The following is a 23,848-nucleotide window of genomic DNA, read 5'->3' on the forward strand; positions in this document are numbered from 1 at the left end:
ATTCCAAGACTGGGAGGATCAATCAGCCAATCATAGCCCTGCCAAGCCTACCTCAGGCTTGAGATTGGCTGGAGCTGTGGTTGGCGGGAGGCTCACCACACTGATATAAAGGATGTTGGGGAGGGGGTTTCTGGGAATCGGCCCTGGGAAAGAATTTGTTCTGGGGTTGGTTAGTTTTTGGAGAGACTCCTTCAAGTACAGCTGGAGCCAGAGGGTTCTTCGGCTTGCAGAGCCTGGAAACTGAAGGCGGCTGAGAATCCAGCTCTCTTGGTCTCCTGGGGGCTTGGCTGACCCCTGCCCACTTTCTTTTCTTTTCTTTTCTTTTTTTTTTTTTCTGTGATCTGGGACCCAGAGGTCTGAAGGCTGAATTCCCAGGCCTGATCCTAAGAAGTCTTTTCCAGCAGGCTTGGATCTCTTCAGTCTCAACATTCTGCTTTCCCGACGTCGGAAACAGCCGGAAAATAAACACCCTGATGACTAAACGGTTTCTCCAGCTAGAGCCTAGGGAAGCACTAAAAATAGAGGCCACAAGTGAGGGGAGGTTCCCCACTTGAGGGGGGTTGGCACTTTCCCATCCTGCTACTGCCATAGCCTCAAGCCTGGCACAAGGCTCTGTTCTTCTCTGTCCTTGGGGGAAGAGGCAGATGGGCTCCCCCTGCCTACCCTGAAGTCTTTTGGGCAAACTAGCCCTGCCTGGCAGGAGTAACTCACATCTTCTGGTGTTGGGGGTCCAGCCTCCCAGACCCAATGAGGAACTGAGAAGCTATATTTGGGGACACGGTGGGACACTGTTTCCTGAAACGGGGGTCAGGTAGAAGGGTTGGAAACTGAGGCCAAGGAAATAGGAGCTTGCTGGCTTCCTGTCTTAGGACACACAAGATAAGTCTCCAACCTATTTGCAGAGCAAGTCCACTGAACTCACCTCCTTTGAGGCTTGCATGGGCCAATGGAGGCCTAGAGGGTTCTTTGCAGACCAGCCCTTGGCCCAACGGTCTGGTTTGGGTTATTATACAGTATAAGACACTGTACTAAGCAATCTGCTTAGAAGAACTAATTTAATCTTCACACTAAATTTCTGAGTTAGCTACTATTACCACCATCTCTTGTCTACCCATGAGGACCATGAGGTAGGGGGAAGTTAAATAATGTGCCTGTGTTCACAGTTAATGAATGATGGAGTGAGGATCTGAACCACAGCAGCCTGACTGCAAAGTGGACATTTCTAACCACCATGACATGTTGCCTCTCTCTATATATTGGAGTCTTTGTCCGGTAAATCAGATCCAGCCAGATAGAAATCAGGGTGTGTGTCTGGGCGCGGTGGCTCACGCCTGTAATCCTAGCACTTTGGGAGGCCGAGGCAGGCGGATTGCCTGAGCTCAGGAGTTCGAGACTAGCCTGGGCAACACGGTGAAATTCCATCTCCACTAAAATACAAAAAATTAGCCGGGAGTGGCGGCATGCGCCTGTCGTCCCAGCTACTCGGGAGGCGGGAGGCGGGAGGCGAGGCAGGAGAATCGCTTGAACCTGGGTGGCGGAAGTTGCAGTGAGCCAAGATCGCGCCACTGCACTCCAGCCTGGGCGACAGAACAAGACTCCGTCTCAAAAAAAAAAAAAAAAAAAAAAAAAAAATTCGGGGTGTGTGAAGAACTGAGTGCTCTTCTGTTCTGCAAGGTTCTTTGAGATCTAAGCCAGATGCCATCATTTCCTTACGCTCCTGGGACAAAGCAGCAGGACTTGGAAGTAACAGGGATACTGAAGAGGACGGGTCAGTTGTCCAGTAGGCATGGCACCCACACTCCTGTTGTAGGGCACGTAAAGATTCACCACACCCTGGAGCAACCAGGAATTTGAAAATAAAAAAAAAATTAAAGAGCTACTACTGCTTCTTTAATAAAATATCTCTGGGTGTTTACTGTGCGGCGGGAGGTGGGGAGGAATTAGGGTCCCGCCCCTTTAAATTGCCCCCTCGGCAGTGAGTGCTGTGGGGCCCCGCAAGCACTGGAGATTAGGTCACCCAAGAACTATGAGCTGTCGCTTTAAATTGCTGGGCGTCTGCCGAGCCGGGACCTGGGACAGGAGGGGGCCTGTCACAGGTAGAGGGAGCAACTGAGCTCCCTAGGTAACCCCCCACCCCCAAGAATGTCGCCCTTAAGTGGGGCTTTGTCACACACCAAGTGGGGGAGATGGGAGCTTTTCACCACTTCCAGTCTCCCCTTAATTTATCTACTTAGACTCCCACCTCCCAACTCTCCTGGGGCCCGGGGCCGGGAGGAGGTCCCGAGGTGGCGCGTGTTGAGAGTGTGCGTGCAGCTCGCACGGCCTCCCCGGAAAGGACCTCCTAGAGCACGCGGTAGCAGCAGCGCCAAGCGAGCGGGCGGCCGGCGTGCTCCGAGGGGCACCGTGGGAGCGGACCGATCCCTTTAAAGGCCTCTGGGTCTCGCCTTCCTACTTTGCCTCGCTTGGTCCCTTCCTCCCTCCCTCCCGGCAAGCGGAGGGATCCGCCGCTCCCGGCGCCACAGCCTAGCTTGAGAGGGCGGTAGGGCGGGGGCCGACCCGACTCGGCCCGGCCCGGCCAACCCTGGGGAAGCGAGGGGCGGGGCCGCGTCCTCGGGACCGCCCCAGCCCCGGCTCCGCCCCGCAACCCCCACACTTGCCTCCCATTGGCCCTCACACCTGTCCGTCACCCCGTTCTCCCCACCCCTCAAGCTAGGCTGAGCTGTGCCTACGTCGGCCTCGACTCCCGGGGGCTGGAGGAGTTACCTTTGGAGCCCGAAAGGAGGAAGGAAGCAAAATATCAACAACAGCCGAGGCAGCTCGGGCGCTCGGCCCCGGTTCCCCGCTTGCCCGCCGCCCGCCTGCCGGCCCCCGCGCCCACGACGGGGGCCCAGGCCCCACGGCGCCGCCCAGGGCCCGCGCGGACGCCGGCCTCATTTATTATTCCCCCCGCCCGGAGCTGCGGCTTCCTGGTGTTGAAGATCCCCTGGACCAGGGGCGAGGGCTACCCGCTCTTTGCCGTGACAACACCGTTCCCCCAGCCGGGCTGGTGAGTAAAGAAAAATAATGCGCCTGCCACTTTAAGAGGCCCCTTCCCCCACCCGGTCCAGGGGTTGGGGTGGAGGGTGGTCTAGACCGTCCCCCTGAGGGGTGGGATGGGGCAGCCCCCGGGCCGGGAGGAACTCGCGAAGCGGGCCGTGTTTTCGTGTGGCGTTGGCGGGGATTACCTAGGGGACTGTTTGTGTCAGGGAGTCTGCCGTGGGGGACAAGTGGAGTGGGCTGCAATTCCCTTGGGTGTTGGGAGTACGGGGTGGGGACGGGCGGATTGGGGGTGCGCCCGCTTGTTCGCGTAGGGGGTTTACGACGGCCTCCGAGCGGTCTGGGACGGGGCGCCATCCTCCGAGGGGGTCTCCGGTGACAGCCGGGAGCGACTGACATTTTAACAGCCGGCCCTCCCTCCCTCTCCCTCCTCTCGCCGCCTGTTCCCTCCTCCTTGGCCCGAAATGGTGCAGAAGGGGGCCTGGGAGGGCGGCGGGAGGGTGGAGGCGGGGGGGAGCCGCAGCTGTTTGGGAAGCGGGGGAGGGAGGGGGGATGTTGTTCAGATGACACCGGGGTGGTGGGTTGGGGTGTGTGAGTGTGTGTGTCTCCGGGGCCCGTGTTTGCCGGGTGCCTGTGGAGTTGGGACGCGGAGTCGCCACGAGGTGGGCACGCACGACCCTTCCTTGGGACCTCCTAGCCCCGCTTCCGAGACCCCTGATGTGGTTTGTCAGCAACCCCAGCTGGAGAACTCCCTGGCCAGAAGTTTGCAGCTGTTCAACATCTGGGCAAGAGTTCTCTAGTCCCTCTCTCCACCTATGGCAGGCGGAGCTGGGCTGCGAGTGGGGGTTTAGGGAGTTTGGGGGGGCTTTTGGGAGGGTGGGCCAAGGAGACCAAAATGCATTTAGTCCCCTACTCCAATGCCAGCCTCCCTCCTACCAGGTTTGGGTCTTAGGGGGATAGGGGAAAGGGGCCCCCTCCCCCTAGTGAATCACGCTGCCCTCTCAGCAGCTTTCTGAGGGCTCCCCCTGAAAGGAAGGCACTCTAGGAGCCACCGACTGGGTTATCCCAGGTTTGCCCCTCTGAGTGGGAGCCTCCCTCTGCCTCCCCTTACTTGGTGCACTGTTGATGGGTTGGGGGAGGGTGTCGCGGGCTTGGGGAGATCCTGTGTCCCTCTTTGCTGTGCCCAACCCCCATTCGAGTTTTCCTCGGAGTCCTGGTTTCTTTGCTTTGGGGTGGGGGTGGCCCTTATCCACTCCTCCTCCTATCCCTGCAGTGGGTCTCCGCAGCAATTCAGGGTCCAGCCTAGACTATGGGAAGTTTGCCGTCTGGGGCGGTGACCTTGGGCTGCTCTGGCCTGGAGATAGGAGGGAGAGTGCAGGTCAGCCTGAGATTGGGTGTTTTGGCGTTTGGGAGCTGTCCACCTCCCACTCCTCTCCCAACCCCAACAGGAAGGTCTCAGTAGCTGAGGAGAGCACTGAAAAGGCACATGTCAGTGTTCACAGATGTCCACCGCTTGTGGCCACGGGGTCACACCCGCCCCAGGACTTAGTCTGGCTCTCCCAGCTCCCACGGCCCTGCCTGGGAATGAATTTCCTTCCTGTGGTTTCCCAGTGTGTTGGGCAGGAGATGGGGGTGGGGTAGGACTATTGTGGGAGTGGCTGAGGACCTATTTATACGGGGTGATTGGGGGACACTGGAGCTTATATGGAACTTCTTCCCCACTTGCCCCAGCATAGGCATTTGGGCCCTTGGGTCTCAGTGGTTATATTCTCTTTGTTGTAACTCCCCTGCCCCCGCCAACACACCCTGTATGTTTGCATATGTGTGTATATGTATGTGTGCACAGTACATTTGTAAAGGGAGGGGTCTCTAGTCTCTCTGGAGGGAAGGGGGAAGGGAGGAGCTTTTACTCACTCCTGTAGGGACCAAAAAGGTTGAGTTTTTCACATGAGATCACACAACAAATCTGTGTAAGAGCTTTCGTCTTTCCACTCGTTTAGGCACAACTTCATAGTAGGGAGGGATTCTAGGAAGGGAGACATACAGTCCGTGTTCATGGAAGCCCCAGTCCAAGGGGAGAAGCAGGACCCAGAGAGCGTCATGATCCTTATGTTGGGGGATGGGTGTGGGGAATTGGCTAGAGCTTCTGTCTGCTGTACTCAATGCCTGAGAGAGTGGTGGAGGACTTGGAGGGGTGGCAGGTGCTGTCCGTGTCCACTCCACTCTGCACTTGGTGCCCCTGGGCTGGAGGGCCTGGGCATCCTGGCTCTGCCCCCTTGGCTCCTGGTTCTCCTCATAGGCTGGGAGATATGATAGTCTTTCTGGCTGCTGTTATATAATCTCTCTGTAGCAGGGTTTTTTTTTTTTTTTTTTTTTTTCAATCTTTCCTGGGAGATGTGATGGGGAAGAGAAGGCAGAGGGAGACTCTTCAGGTTGGGGGGCGCTAAAGGAGCAGTAGTAAGGAAGGTTGTGGTGGGAGGTACCTTGGCCCCTGAGGAGGCCTTGGGGATAGGCCCTCATTGATTGTGGCCCAGCCTGTCCGACCCTTCTCCTCTACTGTGCCCTCAAAGGGTCCCTCTGCTGTGGTCGTCCCTTGCTCTTATACCCCCAGAGAGGCCTGGACCTCTGCCCATTTTGTCAACCTTCTCTTCCTGGCCAGCTGGGCCCCCTGCTCTCCCTGATTGGCACTGGATCCAGAATCTCAGTGCTTTTGCTGGCCTGGTGTGGGCCCGTGGTTGCACACTTTGCCACACACCTGAGTACCTCTGTGGGGACAAGGGAAGTCCAGGATCTGATGGGTGGGCCCAACATTTCCCTAGTTGTATTTGAGCCAGGCCCCCTGTTTCTTTGCCTCTCTAGTCCAGAGGGTGGTGGCCTTACTAGAAGAGAGGAGTTGAGGGCCTTGACTTAATACAGGCCTTGACCTCTTGGACACAGATCGTCGTTGGTGTTCATCCGGTTCTGTAAGTGAGGATGTATGAGGTATGAGGATCCGATGTGAGCTTGGAACCTGTCATCAAGGGTCGGGTTCTCAGTCTCCTGGCACTGTGGTGGTGGGATTCTCCCCATCCCGCGGGACCATGGCTGGGACTCTCGAGACTCTCTGAGGCCAGCTGGTTTAAGGCAACTATCTCTCTTTTATAGGGAAGGAGGAAATGGTGGCAGGCCGGCACAACCTCAGCATCACTGTAATCGCTGGTGGCTTTTATGAGCCAGTCATGGGGCCGGAGTCCGGCCAACTGTCTGTCCTTCTGTCCCAGTTTGGTGACTTACTCATGGAGGGAGGGGCGGTTAGGTACTAGAAGCTGTGTTCTAGAAGCTGGACGGCTGACTGTATTGTGGTTGATGTCACTCGTCTATCCATGATCACATGGATATATCACTTATAATCTCTCTGTAGCAGGATGGAGGTAGGATGGAGCTTAGACTTCAAGCAGAACTTCCCAGTGGGGAAGCTGGGGAGAAAGAGATGGCTCTAATTTGGCATAGGAAAGGAGGGGAACTCAAAGCGCTTTCTTTTCCAGTGGCTCTCCCGAAAGGCCTTGACCTTTGGCCTGGCGGGGTCGGTGCTGTTTGGATCTTGGAATATTTATTTTCTTTTTCCTCTCCCTGCTTGTGGCTGAAAGTATTCTGAGGCATTTGTCCTGGAGCTGTGGGAGAACTAGCCATCAGGCCCCTTTCTCCTAGTAGTGGGAACTAGATAGGGGTCTCATGTAGACAGGCATGCCCAATGCGGTCCACAGCATTTAGTGGTACACATGCAGGAAGGTGTGCAATGCATACACACTGGTATATAGACACCCACAGAGCAGCTGCTGCACTGCGGGAGGTGGGGGGTAGTGAATGGCAAAGATGATTAAAGGATTGGAGAGTTGGGATGGGTTTGAGGGGACCGGAGGCAAGAAGGCGAAGGGCATAGCAAGAACTTTGAAGAGAGAAGGGCTGACTGGAGCAGGAGGGATTAAGGTTAGACCACAGATGGGCAGGCAGAGCCCTGTCTGCAAAATAAAGAGCATGGCTTGTGAGTCAAGGAGCCTTGGCTGACTTCCATCCCTGCCCCTTACCCCTCCCTCACATGCTCCTCTCTGTGGTCCTGGCACAGCCTGCCTCTGCCCCTCACACTGACCGTGTGTCCCCGGGTCACTCCTCTTGGGCCCCAGCTTTCCAGATGTACAGAGTTTCGCCTTTCGGTGATTAACACCTGGGTGTTTTGGTGGTTTGTCGCTGGTCTCTGTTGCCCTCCCCACTCACCTTGATGAATAAGGCCACTGTGAGGCATCAAGGCTACATCAAAGCCCTCAGGCATTTGGGGGTAGGTCCTTGGCCTAGGTGATCCCCAAGGCCCTCTTCATCTGACATTTTCCTTTTCCTGTGGCTGAGGCTACAAGCCTCTTTTTTCTGAGAGCCAAGTCATGCTTCTGGTTAGTCCTGGCTGGTGTGGAGACAGGGGAATGCATTCATTGATTCTGCACAGGACCCTGGTAACCAAGGGGGTGGGAGGCTCTTGTGCCTGTCTTACATCTCTTCTTTCTGCTGTAGGCTGGGAGGGGAGGGACATGTCCAAAGCTCTGGCCTGTCACTTGCCACACCCAGGCGGGACCATATTTACTCATTTAAACTTACCCTCCCAGGAGGCTCTGGGCTCTAGGCCTGGTCACTGACCTTGGCTTGTTGCCTCTGGCTAGGTGCTCTGGCCACTCTCCTAGGAGCTGGGCAGACCAGGAAACCATACAGAGGGAGGTTTTTTTTTTTTTTTTTTTTTTTGTCCCCTGGTCAAAGGAGCTTTACCCTCAGCATTACCCCACTTGCCCAACTTTCCAGTATACTTTGAAGACCAAAAACCAAAACTTTTAAATTTTTTTTGAGGCAAGATCTTGCTCTGTTGTCCAGGCTGGAGTGCAGTGGTGCCATCATGGCTCACTGCAGCCTCCCATTCAAGCGATCCTCCCACCTCAGCCTTCTGGGTAGCTGGGACTCCAGGTGTGAGCCATCGTGCCCCGCCCAAAAACCAAAACTTTTGAGATCCCAGTGGAGAGAGGTGACAGGTTCCCAAAAGGGAGGGAGGAAACTTCCATTTCTTGTGTTCGTGTGTGCCAAGCTTTGTACTGAGCATGGGAACATAAGAATACTGTTTCTCTCTAAAACTGTTATTTTGAATTGGAAAACAGAGTCTCAGAGATTTAAGTGACTTATTTAAGCTTTCCTAGTTATTAGGTGTAAAGGGCTTTTGTCTGAGATTAAAGGAGAGATCCTGCCCTGCAGGACAGGGCAATGGAAAGGAGGCCTGAGAGGAGGAGGAGGAGAAATTGAAGGGAAGAGAAAACCAGGATTCCTCAGCAGAGGGCAGAGAACCGGCCTTTGGTGGCAAGGTGAGGGAGGTATTGCTTTGACTTGAGTGTCATGGAGAAAGCCCCCAAAGCAAGGGTTGAGGGCAAGATCAAATGACACTCCAAGACCCCTCCTGCTATCCCTGTGAGCTGCCGCATGAGACTAATGAGAAGACACTGGAGTGGGAAGGCTTGAACCACAAGAGGCTGGGCTTGTTTCAAGGCAGACACAAGGCCAGTGTGAGCCTCCCAGGCCCAGACCTGGGGAGTTGGCCCTGGAAGGAATGTGCTAGAACTCCCAGATGAGGGAGACTCGCTCCCACTCCCATCCAGGTTGTGAGCAGAAGCCCTGTGCCCAACAGTCAGTCTGCCTCTGCCCCTTATTTCTGGTGACCTTGAGCAACTCCCTGCCCATCTCTGTGTGAGTTTCCATACCTGCGAAAGGGAAGTGTTGCTACCTGCCTCACATGGGAAGGGAAGGGAAGGAGGTTCCGCCAGAAAAAGTGTGATGGTTACATCTTTTCTCTCAGACCTTGAGCCTTAGGCTGGCCCAGGACTTGCCTGAAACAGGGATGGGGGCAAGCAATGCCTTTGGTGTCCAGGGTAGGGACTGAGGAGGCCTTGAGGGTTCCTCCTGGCCTAGGGCTCTGTTTGGCCCTGGGATGGTTTGGGAAGCTGAGCCCAGCCCTCCCCTCCCCATCCAGCCATCTCCTTGTCTGAGAACCCGCCTCCTCCACACTTAGCCCCATGAGTCTTGCCAGATCCCTCTGGCTGCTTGCTTGCTTACCCCTCATGATTCTCTCATCCTCAACCCACCAGCAAATACCTAGGGTTGAGGGTTGAGAGAACAAAGAATACGGAGAGAGCCCATCCCTGAGTTTCAAGTAGAAATGCGCGGCAGGAGGCTGGAGTGAGGAGAGGGGGCTTGGTCCCTTTTCCTGGGGTCTTTCCACTCCAGCTGGATCAAGTAATGTGTAGGCAAGGGAATAGAGCAAGGGGTTTGAGGGATGACCTCAAACCTTGAGATTTTCCCTTTAAAGCATGCGTGTATTGTGCATTTGGTGAGAGATGATGGTTGGGGTAGACTAGGAGGATGGGAATGATCTGGAAGTGGATTTTTCAGACCTTCCTGTCACCTCTCTCCTTAACCTATGTGCCCCTTTCCTCCAGCCACCACCACTGCTTCCTCTGTGCTGAGTCTCCTTATGCAGGCCTCTGGGGCCCGTGATGGCTGGGTGGGGACAGGTGTCCTAGCCCAGCTGCTTCCTCTTGTCTCCCCCACCTGTCAACCTGGGGATGGGGAGCTAAGGGGGCGGGGAGTTAGGGGAACCACTTAGCCCCTCACCTGTTCTGAGGGGTGGGGCCCTGGTTGTAAACTGTAGCAGGGGAGTCAAGAGTAGACAACAGGCAGGACTTCCCCTCAGAGGAAAGATAACTGCAGATCATAATAATGGCAGGGAAAACTTGATAGACAGAGGTCCTTGCTGGCAAAAATCTGAAGGGTCCCTGCACAGCATCCTCATGAAAGGGTTAGAAGCCAGGTATTGGTAAGGGGCACGGATTTGGGGACATGTATCTTCATAGCCTTGTGCAGGTACTGCTCTCCCTACCCCCTTCCCTCTGGGCCCCCCCTCCATCTGGCTGGGCATCTTAGCCTCACCTGGCACCTTTCCTGAAAGCAGCAAGCTAATCCTGTAAGAGCTGCCTGGCTGGCCGCCTCAGCAGGCCCACGCAGCCACGATGCCCGCCCTCCCTCCGCTGCCAGGGGCTTAGAGGACTGTCCTTCGAGTTAGAAGGAGACCCAGCCATTGCCCTGAACGGCCCCTTTAAATCCTCAGTGGCTTCTCGAGGTCATGATGTCTCTAGGAGGATTTGCTTTCCCTGATTGGATTGGCCTCTTTCGGGTCCCCTGTCATCATCGTAGGTGAACCCTTCATGTTCTCCACCTCCCCTTTCCTCATAATTAGTGCTGTCCAGTCTGAGGTCCCAGACCTTGGACTCTCTCCCCTCTCTCTTTGCTCTCATGTCCCAGCAATGAGGGCTCAGACCCCTTCATCTGCTTCAGCCAGAGCAGCCCTGTCTCAGTTCTGTGGGTGAGAAGAAAGGATCTTGCTGCTTTAAAAAAGGGGACAAACACAGCCCAGGAAGAGAATGCCCTTCTGAGACTGTCTGCTGCCTGCCTCTCTCCATTTTTCTCTCTTCAGCCTGCCCTTCCTTTGGCCAGGGGCCCACACTCCTCATTACCCCATGCCCTTATTTCCATGGAAAGTCCCTCCCCTGATCTAACCATTAGCCCACCCGCTGCAATGGCAGGCAGCCCAGACCCAGCACTGGTGGCATTATGCTCATTCCAACGGCTCTCAAGCAGATCCGCCCCCAAGGCCCCAGCTGCCACTTTCACTTCTGTCTCCTGAGACCCCAGAGGGAAGTTGGGTTGGGGAGGTGGAAGGTGACACACTAACCGTCCCAACGGCCCCCACCTCTCCTCAGTCAGGGCTTCTGATGGCTAAGGGCCCCTGTCCATTGCTCTTGTCTAGATGACCAAAGTGGGTTAAGTAATAGTGGAAGGATTGGCTGCGGTGGGAGGGACGGCACTTAGATAGCAGGAAGGACTTCCTAGGATTGGAGACCACTGCTGGGCTTCATTGTTTCAGAGGATATGGAAGCGGTGTAGATACTCTGGACAAATGTAGGTCAGACTTAAAGGTAGGTAGGAGATTGGTTGTCTGCAGCTCCCATTGGTTGGCATACAATGCTGGGACCTCCATGCCCTCCCACGTGTCACCAGCCTCACATGCTTGGTTGGAGGGCTTCTGACAAAGCAAGTTTGAGCCCCAGAGACTACTTTGAGTCCAAGGACTCAGCCCTGAGAAGTTTTTTCTGTAGTCTTATATCTATCCTACCTGCTGTCCTGGGCCATTTCCTCCCACCCTGCACTGTGGGTGGGTTTTGGAAATGGAGATAGAAATGGAAGTAAAGGACAGCTCACCTCCATCCTGCTGCTGCTGCCCCAACCTTGGCACTAAAGAGGGGAGTGGGATTCTTCTCCTGTGACGCCTCAGGGCAGTGACAGAGCCACACTTCACCCTGTGAATCTTACTAAACTCCTGTAGCTGCCATGCTTGCTTATTCCTCGTGATTTCACACCCCTCCCCCATCTCTGCCTAGACAAGAGTAGGGGACCCAGTTGTACTGAGAGCTCTAGACTGTATCACTGTGGGTTACTATAAATCCAATAATGCTTTCTGGAGGGGAAAGATGGGAACAAAGGCCTGAGGTGCCAAGAACTCCACGTGGTGTCCCCAAGTGCCTATGGATCCTGGGTGGGGTGACCCAGGTCCTGGAATGGGAAGTTGAGCCTGAAGGAATAAGGTCAGAGACACTATGCAAATCCTCATGCAAATGAGTGGTGGTGAGTCATTGCAGCTTGGCCTGCTGGGATGGAATCTGAAGACAGCCTTAGGCTTGGGTTCTAGAGCTGGTCCCACCAGGGACCAAACAGTGACCTTGGGCTAGTTGCTGCTCAGTAACCACAAGCAGGTGGTCTGATAGGCATTCCCAGTGTGTGAGGGGATTGGGATGGCTGAGCCTCTGCCACAAGGGCATTGTGTGCCCCACTTGGTACTTGTTCTGGCTGACCAGAGCCTTTGTCAACCCTTGGCCATCTGTTGGAGGGTTACTGTTTAGAAGGCACCTGCCCCTTCACCAGCCCCATCCTGACTCTCTTCTAGCACCCTCATTGCCTTTCCTCCCCAGCAGGAGGATGACAGACCCAGACAGGCCATCTCTTTGGTTCCTCTCCATGAATTACACAATTCTGACCTCCCTTCCCTTTGGGCTTCCCCAGAGAGCACAGGAGCCATGTGTTTGGGCCAGAAGGGCATTTGGGTACCTAGTCCACCCAGCTACCTATAATACGGGCCAGTGGGGTGAAGCCTGTAGAAGGCAGTGACTTACTCAGGATCACACCTTAGACCAGAGCAGGGACTAGAACCCAGCTATCCAGAATCCCAGCTTAGAGACCCCATATTTCCCTAAGCTGTTCATTCTCCTACCTCACCCATCCCTTCTCTACTGGGACTCAATCTCCTGTTGCCCCCAAATACTTCCTGAGATCAGTCTGGGTAGCTCTAGGAGCTTGTTTTGCAGGGTGGGGTGGTTACCTAGGAGCCAGTCCAGAGGCCATAAGGGGAAGGTCAGAGCAGGAGTGGGAAGTGCTGGACCCTGGGTGACAGGCTGCTGCCTTGTAGGGAGCCAAACGGCCTCACAGCTGCTACAGGAAGGATGAGAGCTAGACTACAGGAAGGACAAGCTGGGGTGGGGAAGACATGGAGGAGGCTCAGGAGACAGACCCTCACTGGAGAGGCATCTCCTGGGCAGAGAACAGGATGACCCCATCCCAGGAGACTTGCCAGGGAGAAGAGGGCGGGAAGCCTAGGGTGGGGCTCAGGAGAGTTGTCCAGCAGAAGCTAGGGGGAGGGCTCAGCCCTGCTGTCCATACCGGGTGCTCCCCTTGGCAAGTCAGGTCCTGTCCCTTAAGCTGAGACTGCAGGGCCTGCCCCCCACTTGAGTTCCTAGGGTGCCTGGGGCCTGAGACCACCCCTGCCCCAGGCCCAGCTTTCCTGGACTGCCTGCCCCCACAGCCCGACAGCCCGCCCCCAGGTCCCCTGTCGGTGAGTTAAAATTAGCTCAGTGCCCGGCTAAAAATAGCCCCTGCCCAGCCCTGAGGCTGCTGGACTGGGGGAGGGGAGTCCCCGAGGGAGGGAAAGACGGTGGGAACCAGGGATTTGGGTAGTGAGCCTGCCAGACAGAACTTTGAAGGGTTGAGGCTGGGGCCCTGCTTTGATATGAGACCCTAGAAGCACTTCTGGGGTGAAGAAAAGAGGCTGCTGTGGGAGGGGGCGGGGACAGAGGGGGGCAGAGAGAATGCAGCATGAGAGGGAGACCCGAGAGGGGCCCAGGAGCAGGGGCGTGGGGAGCAGGCCATGCAGGAGGGGGTGTGAGAATTGGGCTGTGTGTGGGATGGGGAGAGGGACAATGTGAGGCTCCTGCCTTGGCTCAGATTTCAGAGGGGTAATGCCCCCCACTTCCTTTGTGAAGGAAGAGCTCACTATGTGAACCACAGAATGATTCTGGACCATCTTGCCTGGGTGTTTGGGGGCATCACTGGGTTCACCTCGCCACCCTGTCTCCCAGAGCTCCTTAGCCTGTGTCTCTGCACTAGGGAAGAGGTCCCAGGGCTGAAGTTGGGGGAGAGAAATGACTAGGAAGGTTGTGAACCTGGGGGTAGGATGGGTAATAAGGCAGGGCCTGGGGATCGAGCTGGGCAGCTGTGGTCCTTGGTCCTCGGTCCTCACTTCTGCTGCCTCTTAGGGCTGGCCTGCCTGCTCTGGGATACTCCTTCCGGGGCTGGGTCTGGGTCCAGTCCAGGCCCCCGAGGGCCCCCTTGCCTCTCCCTGCCCTTGCCCTGGGTGGGACCTGCCCCTCCCTTGTCTGTCTCTTGGCTGGACTGCAAGTTCTCAGAGGGCAGGGGTGGTGTCCTGTTGAGTTATTCCCCCAGCGCTGGGCCAGGAGTCAGTCCTGGAAGCCGTTGTTGAACCTGTCTCTTGTTCTCTACCTGCTTCTCTCTGAATCTTTGTCTCTGTGGGTCTCCTGCCTCTCCCTCTCCTCTAGCCCTCCCCTTGTCTGTCTCTGCTTCTGCCCCATAATGCCTTCTGGCCTTGCTGCCTCTTTTTCTCTGTTATCTTTCCTGTGTCTGTGTGTCTGTCCCCCCTCTGCTACCCTCTTCTGTGTCTGCCTCACCCACGCCTCCTCCCTCATTAGTGAGCAGGCTGCTTGAGGCCGCCTGACTGTGGGGGTGACAGGTGGATTGGATTGTCACCCCCTCCCCCAGTGCCTGCTGCTTATTTCATGCCCTGCAGCCCAGCCACAGGGAAGGGGCGGGAGGAGGGATGACAGCTGTCTCCAGCGCCTCCTGCCTTACCCTCCAGTCCTCAGCCTCCAGCCCGGAGCAGCCTGGGAGGGAGAGATGAAGGGCCCGCCTAATGAGAGCTCCCTTTCTCACCATGAGGAAGAGCAGGTTGAGGCCCACTGCTCTGTGATGCGAGGCTGCTCACTCAGCCTCTCTGGGCATCTGCTCCCTTTTGACCTGTGCTGGTATGGGAACTCTGGAAGCGATGCCCTGTGGTTTCTTTGAGCCTTGGGACCACTAGGATGGGAACAGATATGGGTGGAAGGGTATAGGGGAGAAGGAAAGGTAGGTACTCCCCTGCCAAGAGCAAGAAAGAGAGGATAGAGGCTGGCCATGGGAAAGGAATTCCCCTGCAGCTCCATGGGAAGGACAGCTCTGCTCAGCCCTGCTGCAGCTGCAGGGAGGCTGCCCTGACCTCTCCCCTTCACCGCTCTCCCCACTGGCCCCAGGCCACCTTCACACAGGAACTGAGATAGCATCATTCTGAAACCCGAGAATGGTTTGAATATTGCTCAGGTACCAAGAGGTGTTGCACTGGGGGAGCCAGGGACCTGTTTCTTCTCCCATGCCCCCTGCAAACCAGTCCTCCTTTAGGGTACCTTTTGCACATCATTTGTAGCTCATTTGTATGTAAACACAACCCACAGGTTCTAATTGGGTCTGTACCTGGGCTTGGAAAAATGGCCATCAGTGGGGTCCTTCTGGATTTCCCCTGGTCCTCTCAGCTCTCCTTCTTGTCAAGGGTGTTGTCAGAGGGGCCTCCTGCCCTGCATCCTCCCTGCTGTCCATTTGTGAAGTCTTCTTCTCAGCCACCCTTCTCTATAGTTGGTGAGTCTGTGCCTGCTTCCCTCTCTGGGCATCTGCTCCCTTTTGACCTGTGCTGGTATGGGAGCTCTGGAAGCAGGTGCCCTGTACTTTCTTTGAGCCTTGGGACCACTAGGATGGGAACAGATATGGGTGGACATTGCCAAATGTCCTCCCCATCTTTGCTTCTCACATGTCTACCAGGAAGGCCCTGCCTCTGCCTGTCCCAGCCCCCTGCCACCCACGAGGTTCACCCTGCCCCACCCTTGTCCTGTCCACGGAGTCAGGTAAATCAGAGTCAAGCAGCCAGAGCCTTGAGAGCCTTTGAAGGGGAACTTTTGGTGACATAGATACTGTCAGCCCGAGGAGTCATAGCTGTGGCCTGAGGTCAGGATTCGGCAGGCCCTGGGGCCATCGGAACAGGAAGGCCATCCTGACTAACCCCATCTCTTTGGTGGCCCAAGTCCTCCCAAGCCCTGGGCTCCAGATACCAGGCAGGGTGAAGGAGAGAGGGTTAGAAAAGAAGCAGCCAAGGGCCAGATCATCTGCGAGGGCTTCCTAGAGGAGGAGTAGACCAGACAGGAGAAGAATGGGGCCAGGGGAGGCTGGAAAGGAGAGACTCACATCTGGAGAACAGATGCCCAGGCCTCTGGCTCCTGCCAGTTGGTTAGGTAATTAGGCAGAGGGCTAATTAAGGAGGTCCAGGTGTTCATTAAAACCTCCCTAATTGTATAGGAGGGAGGTTTAGCCAGGATAGGCCTCCAAACCTTGGATAGGGTCAGGTTAGGGTATTTTGTGCCTACCTAGGCCCCAGCTGCCCCTTCCTCCAAAATCAGGGTTGAGTTCATGTTGTTGCCCCAGGGCTTTCAAAGACCCTGCAGCAATGTGGAATGGAGAGCAGAAGGAAAAAAGGTCAGTCCACACTACGCCTGCTTTGTAGAGAGGTTTGTGGTTAGATGGGAGGAAGGACTGCCTAAGGCAGGGGCATCTCCTCCTCTGGCAGTGTTGGCACAGAGGTGGGAGCAGCAGTGGGGAAAGGGCCCTGGGAAGCATGGAATTATAAAATGTGCTTTGGGCTACCTTGATAGGGAGTGGGGATACATGGGGCCTGGTCTTTTTAACCCTGACTTCTCTCTATCAGACGATGCTCAGTGAATCTCTGTGGCTTCCCTGCCTTCTCAGCCCTGATCCCTCTCTCGTCCCAGCTCCCCCAGCTTGAGGCGGGGGTGGGGGGGGCGGTGTAGGAGATCAGCCAGGGAGCTGGTTGCCAGGCGACAGTTGCCTAAGCAACCCCATCCTCTCCATCTCCATGTGCTCAGGGCTGCTCCTTAGAAGACTTTAGAGTCTCACCCTCTGCACCAGCCAACCTGAGGGTGGGGAGGGTTGAGGACTAGGATACCAGGCGTGGTTGGAGGGTGGGTGGTGTCCAAATCTTCAGGGGCCGTTGGGAGAGGAAGGGTTCTAGCTCCATAGATGATAGAATGAGAGGAACTGGTACTGCAGCAAGACCATTGGAGGTTAGACTGCAAGAAGGACTTCTCACAGCGCCACAACAATGAAATAGTATTTTCTTCTTTTCAACAGACATTTCCTGACCTCCTTCTTACAGGAGATAGAGTAGTAAAAAAGACAGATGTGATTCCTGCCCTCATGAAACTTTAGCCTCATGGAGGAGCCAGGCGTTAAATAAAAGCACAGAATCATAGTTATTCACAATGGTGATAAGTGCTAGAAAGATTACAAGAGTGACTTTTCTGAGGGTCATGAAAACAAAGAGAGGTTTATCTTCCAGTTCGGAGGGAGAGGCAGTATTGGTCATAAGCTGACAGAGGTTACATCTCGGCAAGAATTTGGTTATGAACTAAAGGTGCTGAGAGGGAGATGGTAAAGGGGAGAGAGGGAAGGTGGATGCTCTAAATCAGAGGAGGCCGGTAGTTCCTGCATTTACCAGTCTAGATTGAGTTTTCAAGGCTAAGCCAGAGAATCCCATTTAAAAAGCCAACTATTGGTAGCCCCCTCCCCTTGCCCTCTGTGTGCCCTCCCCTACCTTCCCTGCCAAAGCCCACACCACGGTAGCTCTAGAAAGCGTGGTCTTTGGGTTGCACCGGGAAGGAGGGAAGCTGAAATCCCCGGGCCGGAGCCTTTGCAATGGGAACTTGGCAGACACTGGGGTCACAGGTGAGGAATGGGGTGTCTGGAGGTGGTTTGGGGCCCAGGTGTCTGCTGGGCCACTCAGGACTGGCTGGGCTGGTGTTGCTCTTGTCCCAGGGTACCAGTAGGAGGCCCAGGGCCCATGGAGCACCTTGAGGACAAGGAGGAGGGGAAGAGGAGGCCGGACAGGTGGCTCACACCTCTAACCCCAGCACTTTGGGAGGCTGAAGCGGGAGGACTGCTTGAGCCCAGGAGTTCAAGACCATCCTGGGCAACATAGGAGGAGACTCTGTCTCTACAAAAGTCAAAAAATTGGCCAGGCGCGGTGGCTTATGCCTGTAATCCCAGCACTTTGGGAGGCTGAGGCGGGCGTATCACGAGGTCAGGAGTTTGAGGCCAGCCTGACCAACATGGTGAAACCCCGTCTCTACTGAAAATACAAAAGTTAGCCAGGTGTGATGGCACGTGCCTGTAATTCCAGCTATGCGGGAGGCTGAGACAGGAGAATCGCTTGAATCAGGGAGGCAGAGGTTGCAGTGAGCCGAGATCATGCCACTGCACTCCAGTGTTGGCGACAGAGTGAGACTCCGTCTCAAAAAAAAAAAAAAAGTCAAAAAATTAGTTGGGCATGGCAGTACACACTCATGGTCCAAGCTACTTGGGAGGTGAGGTAGGAGGATCACTTGAGCCCAGGAGTTTGAACCAGCCTGAGCCACATAGCGACACCCTGTATCTACAAAAAAAAAATTATTAATAAATTATCTGGGTGTGATGGCACACACCTGTATTCTCATCTACTTGAGAGGCTGAGGCTGGAAGGTTGAAGCTGCAGTGAGCTGTGATTGTACATTCCAGCCTAGACAACAGAGCAAGACCCTATCTTAAAAAACAACCACCACCACCAAAAAAAAAAAAAAAAAAAAGAAGAAGAAGAAAGGTAGGGGATCATTTGAAGAGCAATGCATTTATCTGCATTGTTTTCTGTAGATATCCAGGCAGAGAAGAAGCTCTCCAGCTGGGCTGGGGAGCAGTCTTGGTAATGGGGCCGGTATTCTCAGCTCCTCCCCAGTGATAGATTCCATGTCTTTCCTCTCCCGCTTCCTTCATGAGCAAGAGACCAAGGATGAACTTTAGCATCTACTGTGGTACCTTAGGGGCCATGTTGAGTTGGGCTGGAAAGACTCCAGGGAAACTCAGCAGCCATTGGCAGTGGGAGCTGGGGGGTAGGGGTAGGGGTTGTTCTCTGTCATCAAACACCTCTACCCAGGTAGTGGGCAGTGGGTGCAGAGGATCAGACAGTGGATGGGGGTCTACATCCCTAGACTCTGCAGTAGGGTCTCTGAGCATGGGGCTCTATGGAAGGGGAGCTCTGGAGGGGAGGGTGGGCATTCTCTGGTCCAGGCTTCTCCCAGGACCCAAATAGAGTGGCTTTAGAAAGCCTAGGCCCCAGTTCACTGTCCTCTTCCAACATCTTCCAGAAAGCTCCACTTTTGATGCAAGGACTCCTGGAATCAGAGCTGGAGGGACCCTGAAGTCATTCCGTGCCTCCATCCCATCCTGGGCCCTTCCAGTCCCCAAGGACTCACCCAGCCTGTGTAGGCACTGCCCACACTGGAGAGAATGCACCTTTTCTGGCCCAGGCTGTGCTGCCATCCTTGAGCCCCCTCCCATCCTATGGTGCCTCCTGGAGTTGTGCAGTGCAGGGGCTGTTTCTCCTCCTGGCTTTAGCATGGAGCTGTTCAACCAGTGGGCTGTGAGGGGGTTACAGGTGTCCTGAGACAGCAAGTTCTCTGCCTGGTGCCTGCATCCGCCTGGCTGCCAGTGGCCTCCCCAGGGTGTATCATTTGGCCCTGTATTTTCTCTGTCTGCTTCAAGATGTGCAAGGTTGGGAAGCACTACTCTTAGACTGAGCTTGGATTCTAGATGTGGCACATACCGCTAGAGCAGGAATCAGCAAACTATGGCCCGTGGACCAAATCTGGCCCATGCCCATTTTTGTAAATGTAGTTGTATTGGATCACAGCCATGCTCATGCTCATTCATTTGTGTGTTGCTGTCTGTTGCTTTCATGGTACAGTGACAGAGTTGAGTAGTTAAAACAGAGATTGTATGGTCTGCAAAGCCTGAAATATTTACTATCTGGCCCCAAAATGTCCATCTCCTGGTCTAGAGGAATGGTTTCATTGTTTTAAGCAGCACAACTCTTTCCTCAAACAAAAATCTTAGGCTGGGCGTGTCCGAAGGTAGCGAGTTAGCTCAATTGATTGTTCACAGTCAGTTACCGATCGAACTCCTTGTTCTACTCTTTCCTGTCTTCTCATTTCTGCATTTGACTAGGCTTATAAAAATAAAAAGAAACCTTAGGCTTAAGCTCACTGAGGAAACAGATTGGTGTGGAGGAACTCTAGTTGAAGGGAGATGTGGGTGCTACAACCCCAGGCCCCACTACAGGACTCCAGGCCCCAGCTCTGGTATGTTCTTGAGCCAGGGGCACCAGAGACATCCCATCCTGGCACCAGGTATACCATGCTTGTTTTTCACTGACTGGGCAGATGTCCTCTCAGCATTGTCTCCAGTCCAAGCTCCAGAATGGGAACCATAGTTCTAGGCCAGAGGAGCAGCTGGAGGACCCGGGTGTCCATACTACAAGCAGGTTCTAGAGAGAAGAATGGGCCATGGGATATTCTCTGAGACCCGGACCCTTGGAAGCCAGGAGGTCCATTTACTGTGACCTAGAGCCTGAGGACAGCAGTGACCAAGGAGAAAGAGCCTGGGCCTTGGTGTGAGCTCCAGCTTGTGCCTGGCTGTGGCATACCATTGCCTCAGACAGCATTGCCTCATGTTGAGGGTGGAGCTCAGATGCTGCCAGCCTCTCACAGGGGTGCTGCGAGCCTGGCCTGTGTGCCCAGGGAGCAGGGCTGGGGGTTTTGGGGGCTCAGAGTCCTGTCATGACCCTCCCCTTCCAGGAGGCTGTGCAGAAGGTACCCTGCAGACCATGAACTGAGCACTGTTCCCAGACTGTTCATGAGCACAGTGTAAGGTGTGCCAAGATCCACCGCCCAGCGAGCCCCTCCCCTCCGTAGCACGACGACCCTCAGAGAAGATGGGGAGGAAAAAGATTCAGATCCAGCGAATCACCGACGAGCGGAACCGACAGGTAGGGAAGTCTTAGAGCCACACAAAGCGGGTGAGGGCAGGGAGCAGGCCTCTGCCTCTACTCCCTCCAGGCATTCCAAGAGGGCTTTGTGGAAGAGGGGAAACTATGAGCTATTACAGAAGGGGAAGGGAGATTGGGAGAAGAGGAACCCCAACCTCTTCGCAGTTCTTGGAGCTCTGTGTCCCAGGATTCCAAGGCTCATCTGCTGCCACAGCTAGATGAGCCCATGTTCCCATCCCAGAGCCATATGCAAGCCTTAGGTCATACCCCCAGGCACTCCCCATTTCCCAACAGGAATCCTCCCCCTCTTCTTCTCCACTGACCTCTTCATAGCCTCCAGCACAGAGGTGTGGAGTTCTGTCCACCTGACTCCTGCCCCTTCAGTGAGTGGACTCTGGGCTGTATCTCAGCCCTACAAGCACTAGCCTGGTCCTTCCCCAAACCAGGGACTCCTGAGACCAGGGGCTGTGTCACACTGAGAATGGGGGCTCCTGAGGGCAGGGGCAAGGTCCAGCCATCTGTAGGCTGGGACTCCCAGTCAGGCCTTAACTGAGCCAGATCTGGCCGCCCACTCATCCTTCTCTGCAGGTGACTTTCACCAAGCGGAAGTTTGGCCTGATGAAGAAGGCGTATGAACTGAGCGTGCTATGTGACTGCGAGATCGCACTCATCATCTTCAACCACTCCAACAAGCTGTTCCAGTACGCTAGCACCGACATGGACAAGGTGCTGCTCAAGTACACGGAGTACAATGAGCCACACGAGAGCCGCACCAATGCCGACATCATCGAGGTGGGTCCACACATACAGGCACCAGGGCACACCCCCTGCCTGCATCCACATGGACACATGCCTGCGTTGCATGTACACGCAGACCTGCCTTTGCACACACCCTGGTATACATGCCCCTTGTAGCCCCTCACCTGTGTGCACACACATACAAACTCTCCTCCCATCACACAAACCCAGGGCCTGAGGAGGAAGCAAGGGCAGTTCAGGTGAACAGGCCAGTGCCAGGCTGCCGGCCCACACCCACCCTGCCCTCTCCAAGAGTCTATCTTCTGTCGTCCAGCGTGATGTAACATCTCTCTTGCCTTCTTGCATCCTGTCTTTCTCTTTGTCTCTCTTTCCCCACTTCTCCATCTTTTGGTGTGCTTCTGCACCTGCCTCTTCCTTTTTTAAATCTCCCTCTTTGTTTCCATCTCTCCTGCTGTCTCTGTCTGTTTGTGGGCCTGGTGGTTCTATTTTCTGTTTCAAAGAGAGCCAACATTGTGAACTGTTGAAGGACATAGGCTTTGGAATTCAGCTCTGACCTTTATTGGCCACATGGCCTTGGGCAGGTGCTTAGGCTTTCCCGAGCCTTGGTGCCCACCTCCACAAAATGGGGCCAGTACCTGCTTTGAAGGGTGCTGTGTGAATTGAATGTCCCTGCTTCTCACACTGAGGTGCGTGCACCTTGGGGGTACAGAACTTGTGCTGATGAAGAGGGTGCCCGGGAAGCCACAGGCCTACTCAGAGATTTGGAGGAAAGTCCCTTATTTTTATGTTAGAGAAGACAGATTTACTCTAGACTAGAAGGTAAAATTTGCCTTCATTTTAAAGACAAAGCAAGTATCTGTAAAGCTATTTTGAGCATGAAGAGGGCAGCTTTGGAGTCTACTGCAGATCCCCCAGCTGTGCCTCCACTAGAGTGTGGGGTGGTCACAGTAGGGACTCAGTGTTCATCCCCCTTTCCTTTTCCACATCCCATTCCCCGCTCTCTCTGTCTCCATCTCTATTTCTCTGTTCTTCCTCTTCTCCTAAGCAGAGCCCAGGGGCTGGGATGAGCAGACCCCTGCCTACCTCCCCCTGGAGAACTCAGTACCTTCTGGTCAGGGCTTACCACAGAGTGGTCAGGCAGGGACTGGCCCAGGGCACCAGCCCCTTAGCCCATCCCCTGGAAGCCCCCTCCCTGCCTGTCACTTTGGAAGTACATGTCTCCCTGCCAAGGGCACCCCCAGGTTAGGCTCACCTTCCAGCCCTGTTCTCTGTGTTCCGATGGCTCCTACCAAGCCGATCTTCACACGGTGCCCCAGGAGGCACTGTCAGTGGGGAGGGGCAGGTTACATTGAGTCAGGGGCCGGGGAGATTCTGGGAACCCGGAGGAAGGAGGTCCGGGAAGAGGAGGGGGCCCTTAGGGAGGAACTCAGGTGAGGCAGGTGGGAAGGACTCTCACCCAGCTGATGGCAGTGGTGCGGTTACAGACCCTGAGGAAGAAGGGCTTCAACGGCTGCGACAGCCCCGAGCCCGACGGGGAGGACTCGCTGGAACAGAGCCCCCTGCTGGAGGACAAGTACCGGCGCGCCAGCGAGGAGCTCGACGGGCTCTTCCGGCGCTATGGGGTGAGCCCCACTCACTCTGTCTCTGTTGGCCCCCCCTTCCGGCCCCTTCCCCCCAGGCGCTGCACAAGAAGCACAGGGAATGTGAGAGCCCTGAGGTGGACGAGGTGTTTGCCCTGACCCCCCAGACGGAAGAGAAATATAAAAAGATAGACGAGGAGTTTGATAAAATGATGCAGAGTTATAGACTGGCCGTGAGTAGTCGCATGGAGCAGAGCCTCCCTGTGGTGCATGGTGTGGCTTCGCGCCCTGGCTCTCGGCTGCCCTGATGGGTGCTCCGCTCTGAGCCATGCTCGGGTTCTTAGTGATCTCTGAGGAACCTCTGACCTTGGTCATGATAAACCTGCATCCCTTGCTGAGACTCTACTGGGATGGAGCATAAGTTGTAAGTTGGAGAGGCCTGGAGTGTCCCCCTCGCCAGCAAGAAGTGTGTAGATGACATGAGATCCTTAGAGGACAGCAAAGTGGAATGTGCTCTTTGTCCAGATGTTATTCTGGGGGAGAGGCCTGCTTGGGCTTTCTCTGATAGCCCAACCAGAGACACTCAGCCTTGTGTAGGGAAAGCAGAACTGCTGAAGGGGAAGGCAGCGAGGTGGGGGTGAGCTCTCTCTGCAGCAGGCCACTGGGTGGAGACTGCAAGAGAAATGATGTCCCGACTTGTGGCACAAGCCTTTAACAGCCGTGTGTGTGAATCTGGGTCTGTTCTCAGGGCCTCTAACCTACTCCCCGTGTGTCCTGCCTGGCTGAGGACTAACCCACCTCCATTAGGGGGTGTCCCTGGTCCTGTCTGCAGTGAGCAGAGCCCTGTTCTCATTCTCTGGGCCAGAAATGGACCCAGAGCTTCTCCCCAAAGTCCTTCCTTGTTGGGAGTGGCAGGCAGGACTCCACAAGGGCACAGGGCAGGGAGCTTGAACTGCTGGCCCTAGGACGTGTAGCCTGGAAATGAGAAGAACCCTTGCCTGCCCTCCCAGGAAAAGTGGGATCCATGGAAGGGGTCGACCTGGCCTGATCCTGCCCCTCCATC

The 23,848-nt window shown here is 55.2% G+C and overlaps 1 protein-coding gene across 8 annotated transcripts in view; it reads left to right on the top strand.

Annotated features, from left to right (window-relative positions):
- Positions 1-2,712: 2,712 nt before the first annotated feature.
- The window catches only part of LOC105498054 (myocyte enhancer factor 2D), a 62,944-nt gene continuing 41,808 nt past the window's right edge, over positions 2,713-23,848 (top strand). For 2 of the 8 annotated variants that reach the window (XM_011769840.2, XM_011769842.2), the window contains exons 1-4: positions 2,713-3,046; positions 20,256-20,446; positions 21,035-21,238; positions 22,884-23,018. In XM_011769840.2, the coding sequence (XP_011768142.1) occupies positions 20,393-20,446; positions 21,035-21,238; positions 22,884-23,018 (393 nt within the window). In that variant the 5' untranslated portion in view covers positions 2,713-3,046; positions 20,256-20,392. Of the gene's footprint in view, positions 3,047-3,639; positions 3,699-20,255; positions 20,447-21,034; positions 21,239-22,689; positions 22,828-22,883; positions 23,019-23,848 lie in introns of those variants that run through there. The other 6 variants (XM_011769838.2, XM_011769841.2, XM_071083599.1 and 3 more) reach the window with 5 other exon arrangements.

Source organism: Macaca nemestrina, chromosome 1 (genome assembly GCF_043159975.1).
Source record: "Macaca nemestrina isolate mMacNem1 chromosome 1, mMacNem.hap1, whole genome shotgun sequence".
Taxonomy (NCBI): domain Eukaryota; kingdom Metazoa; phylum Chordata; class Mammalia; order Primates; family Cercopithecidae; genus Macaca; species Macaca nemestrina.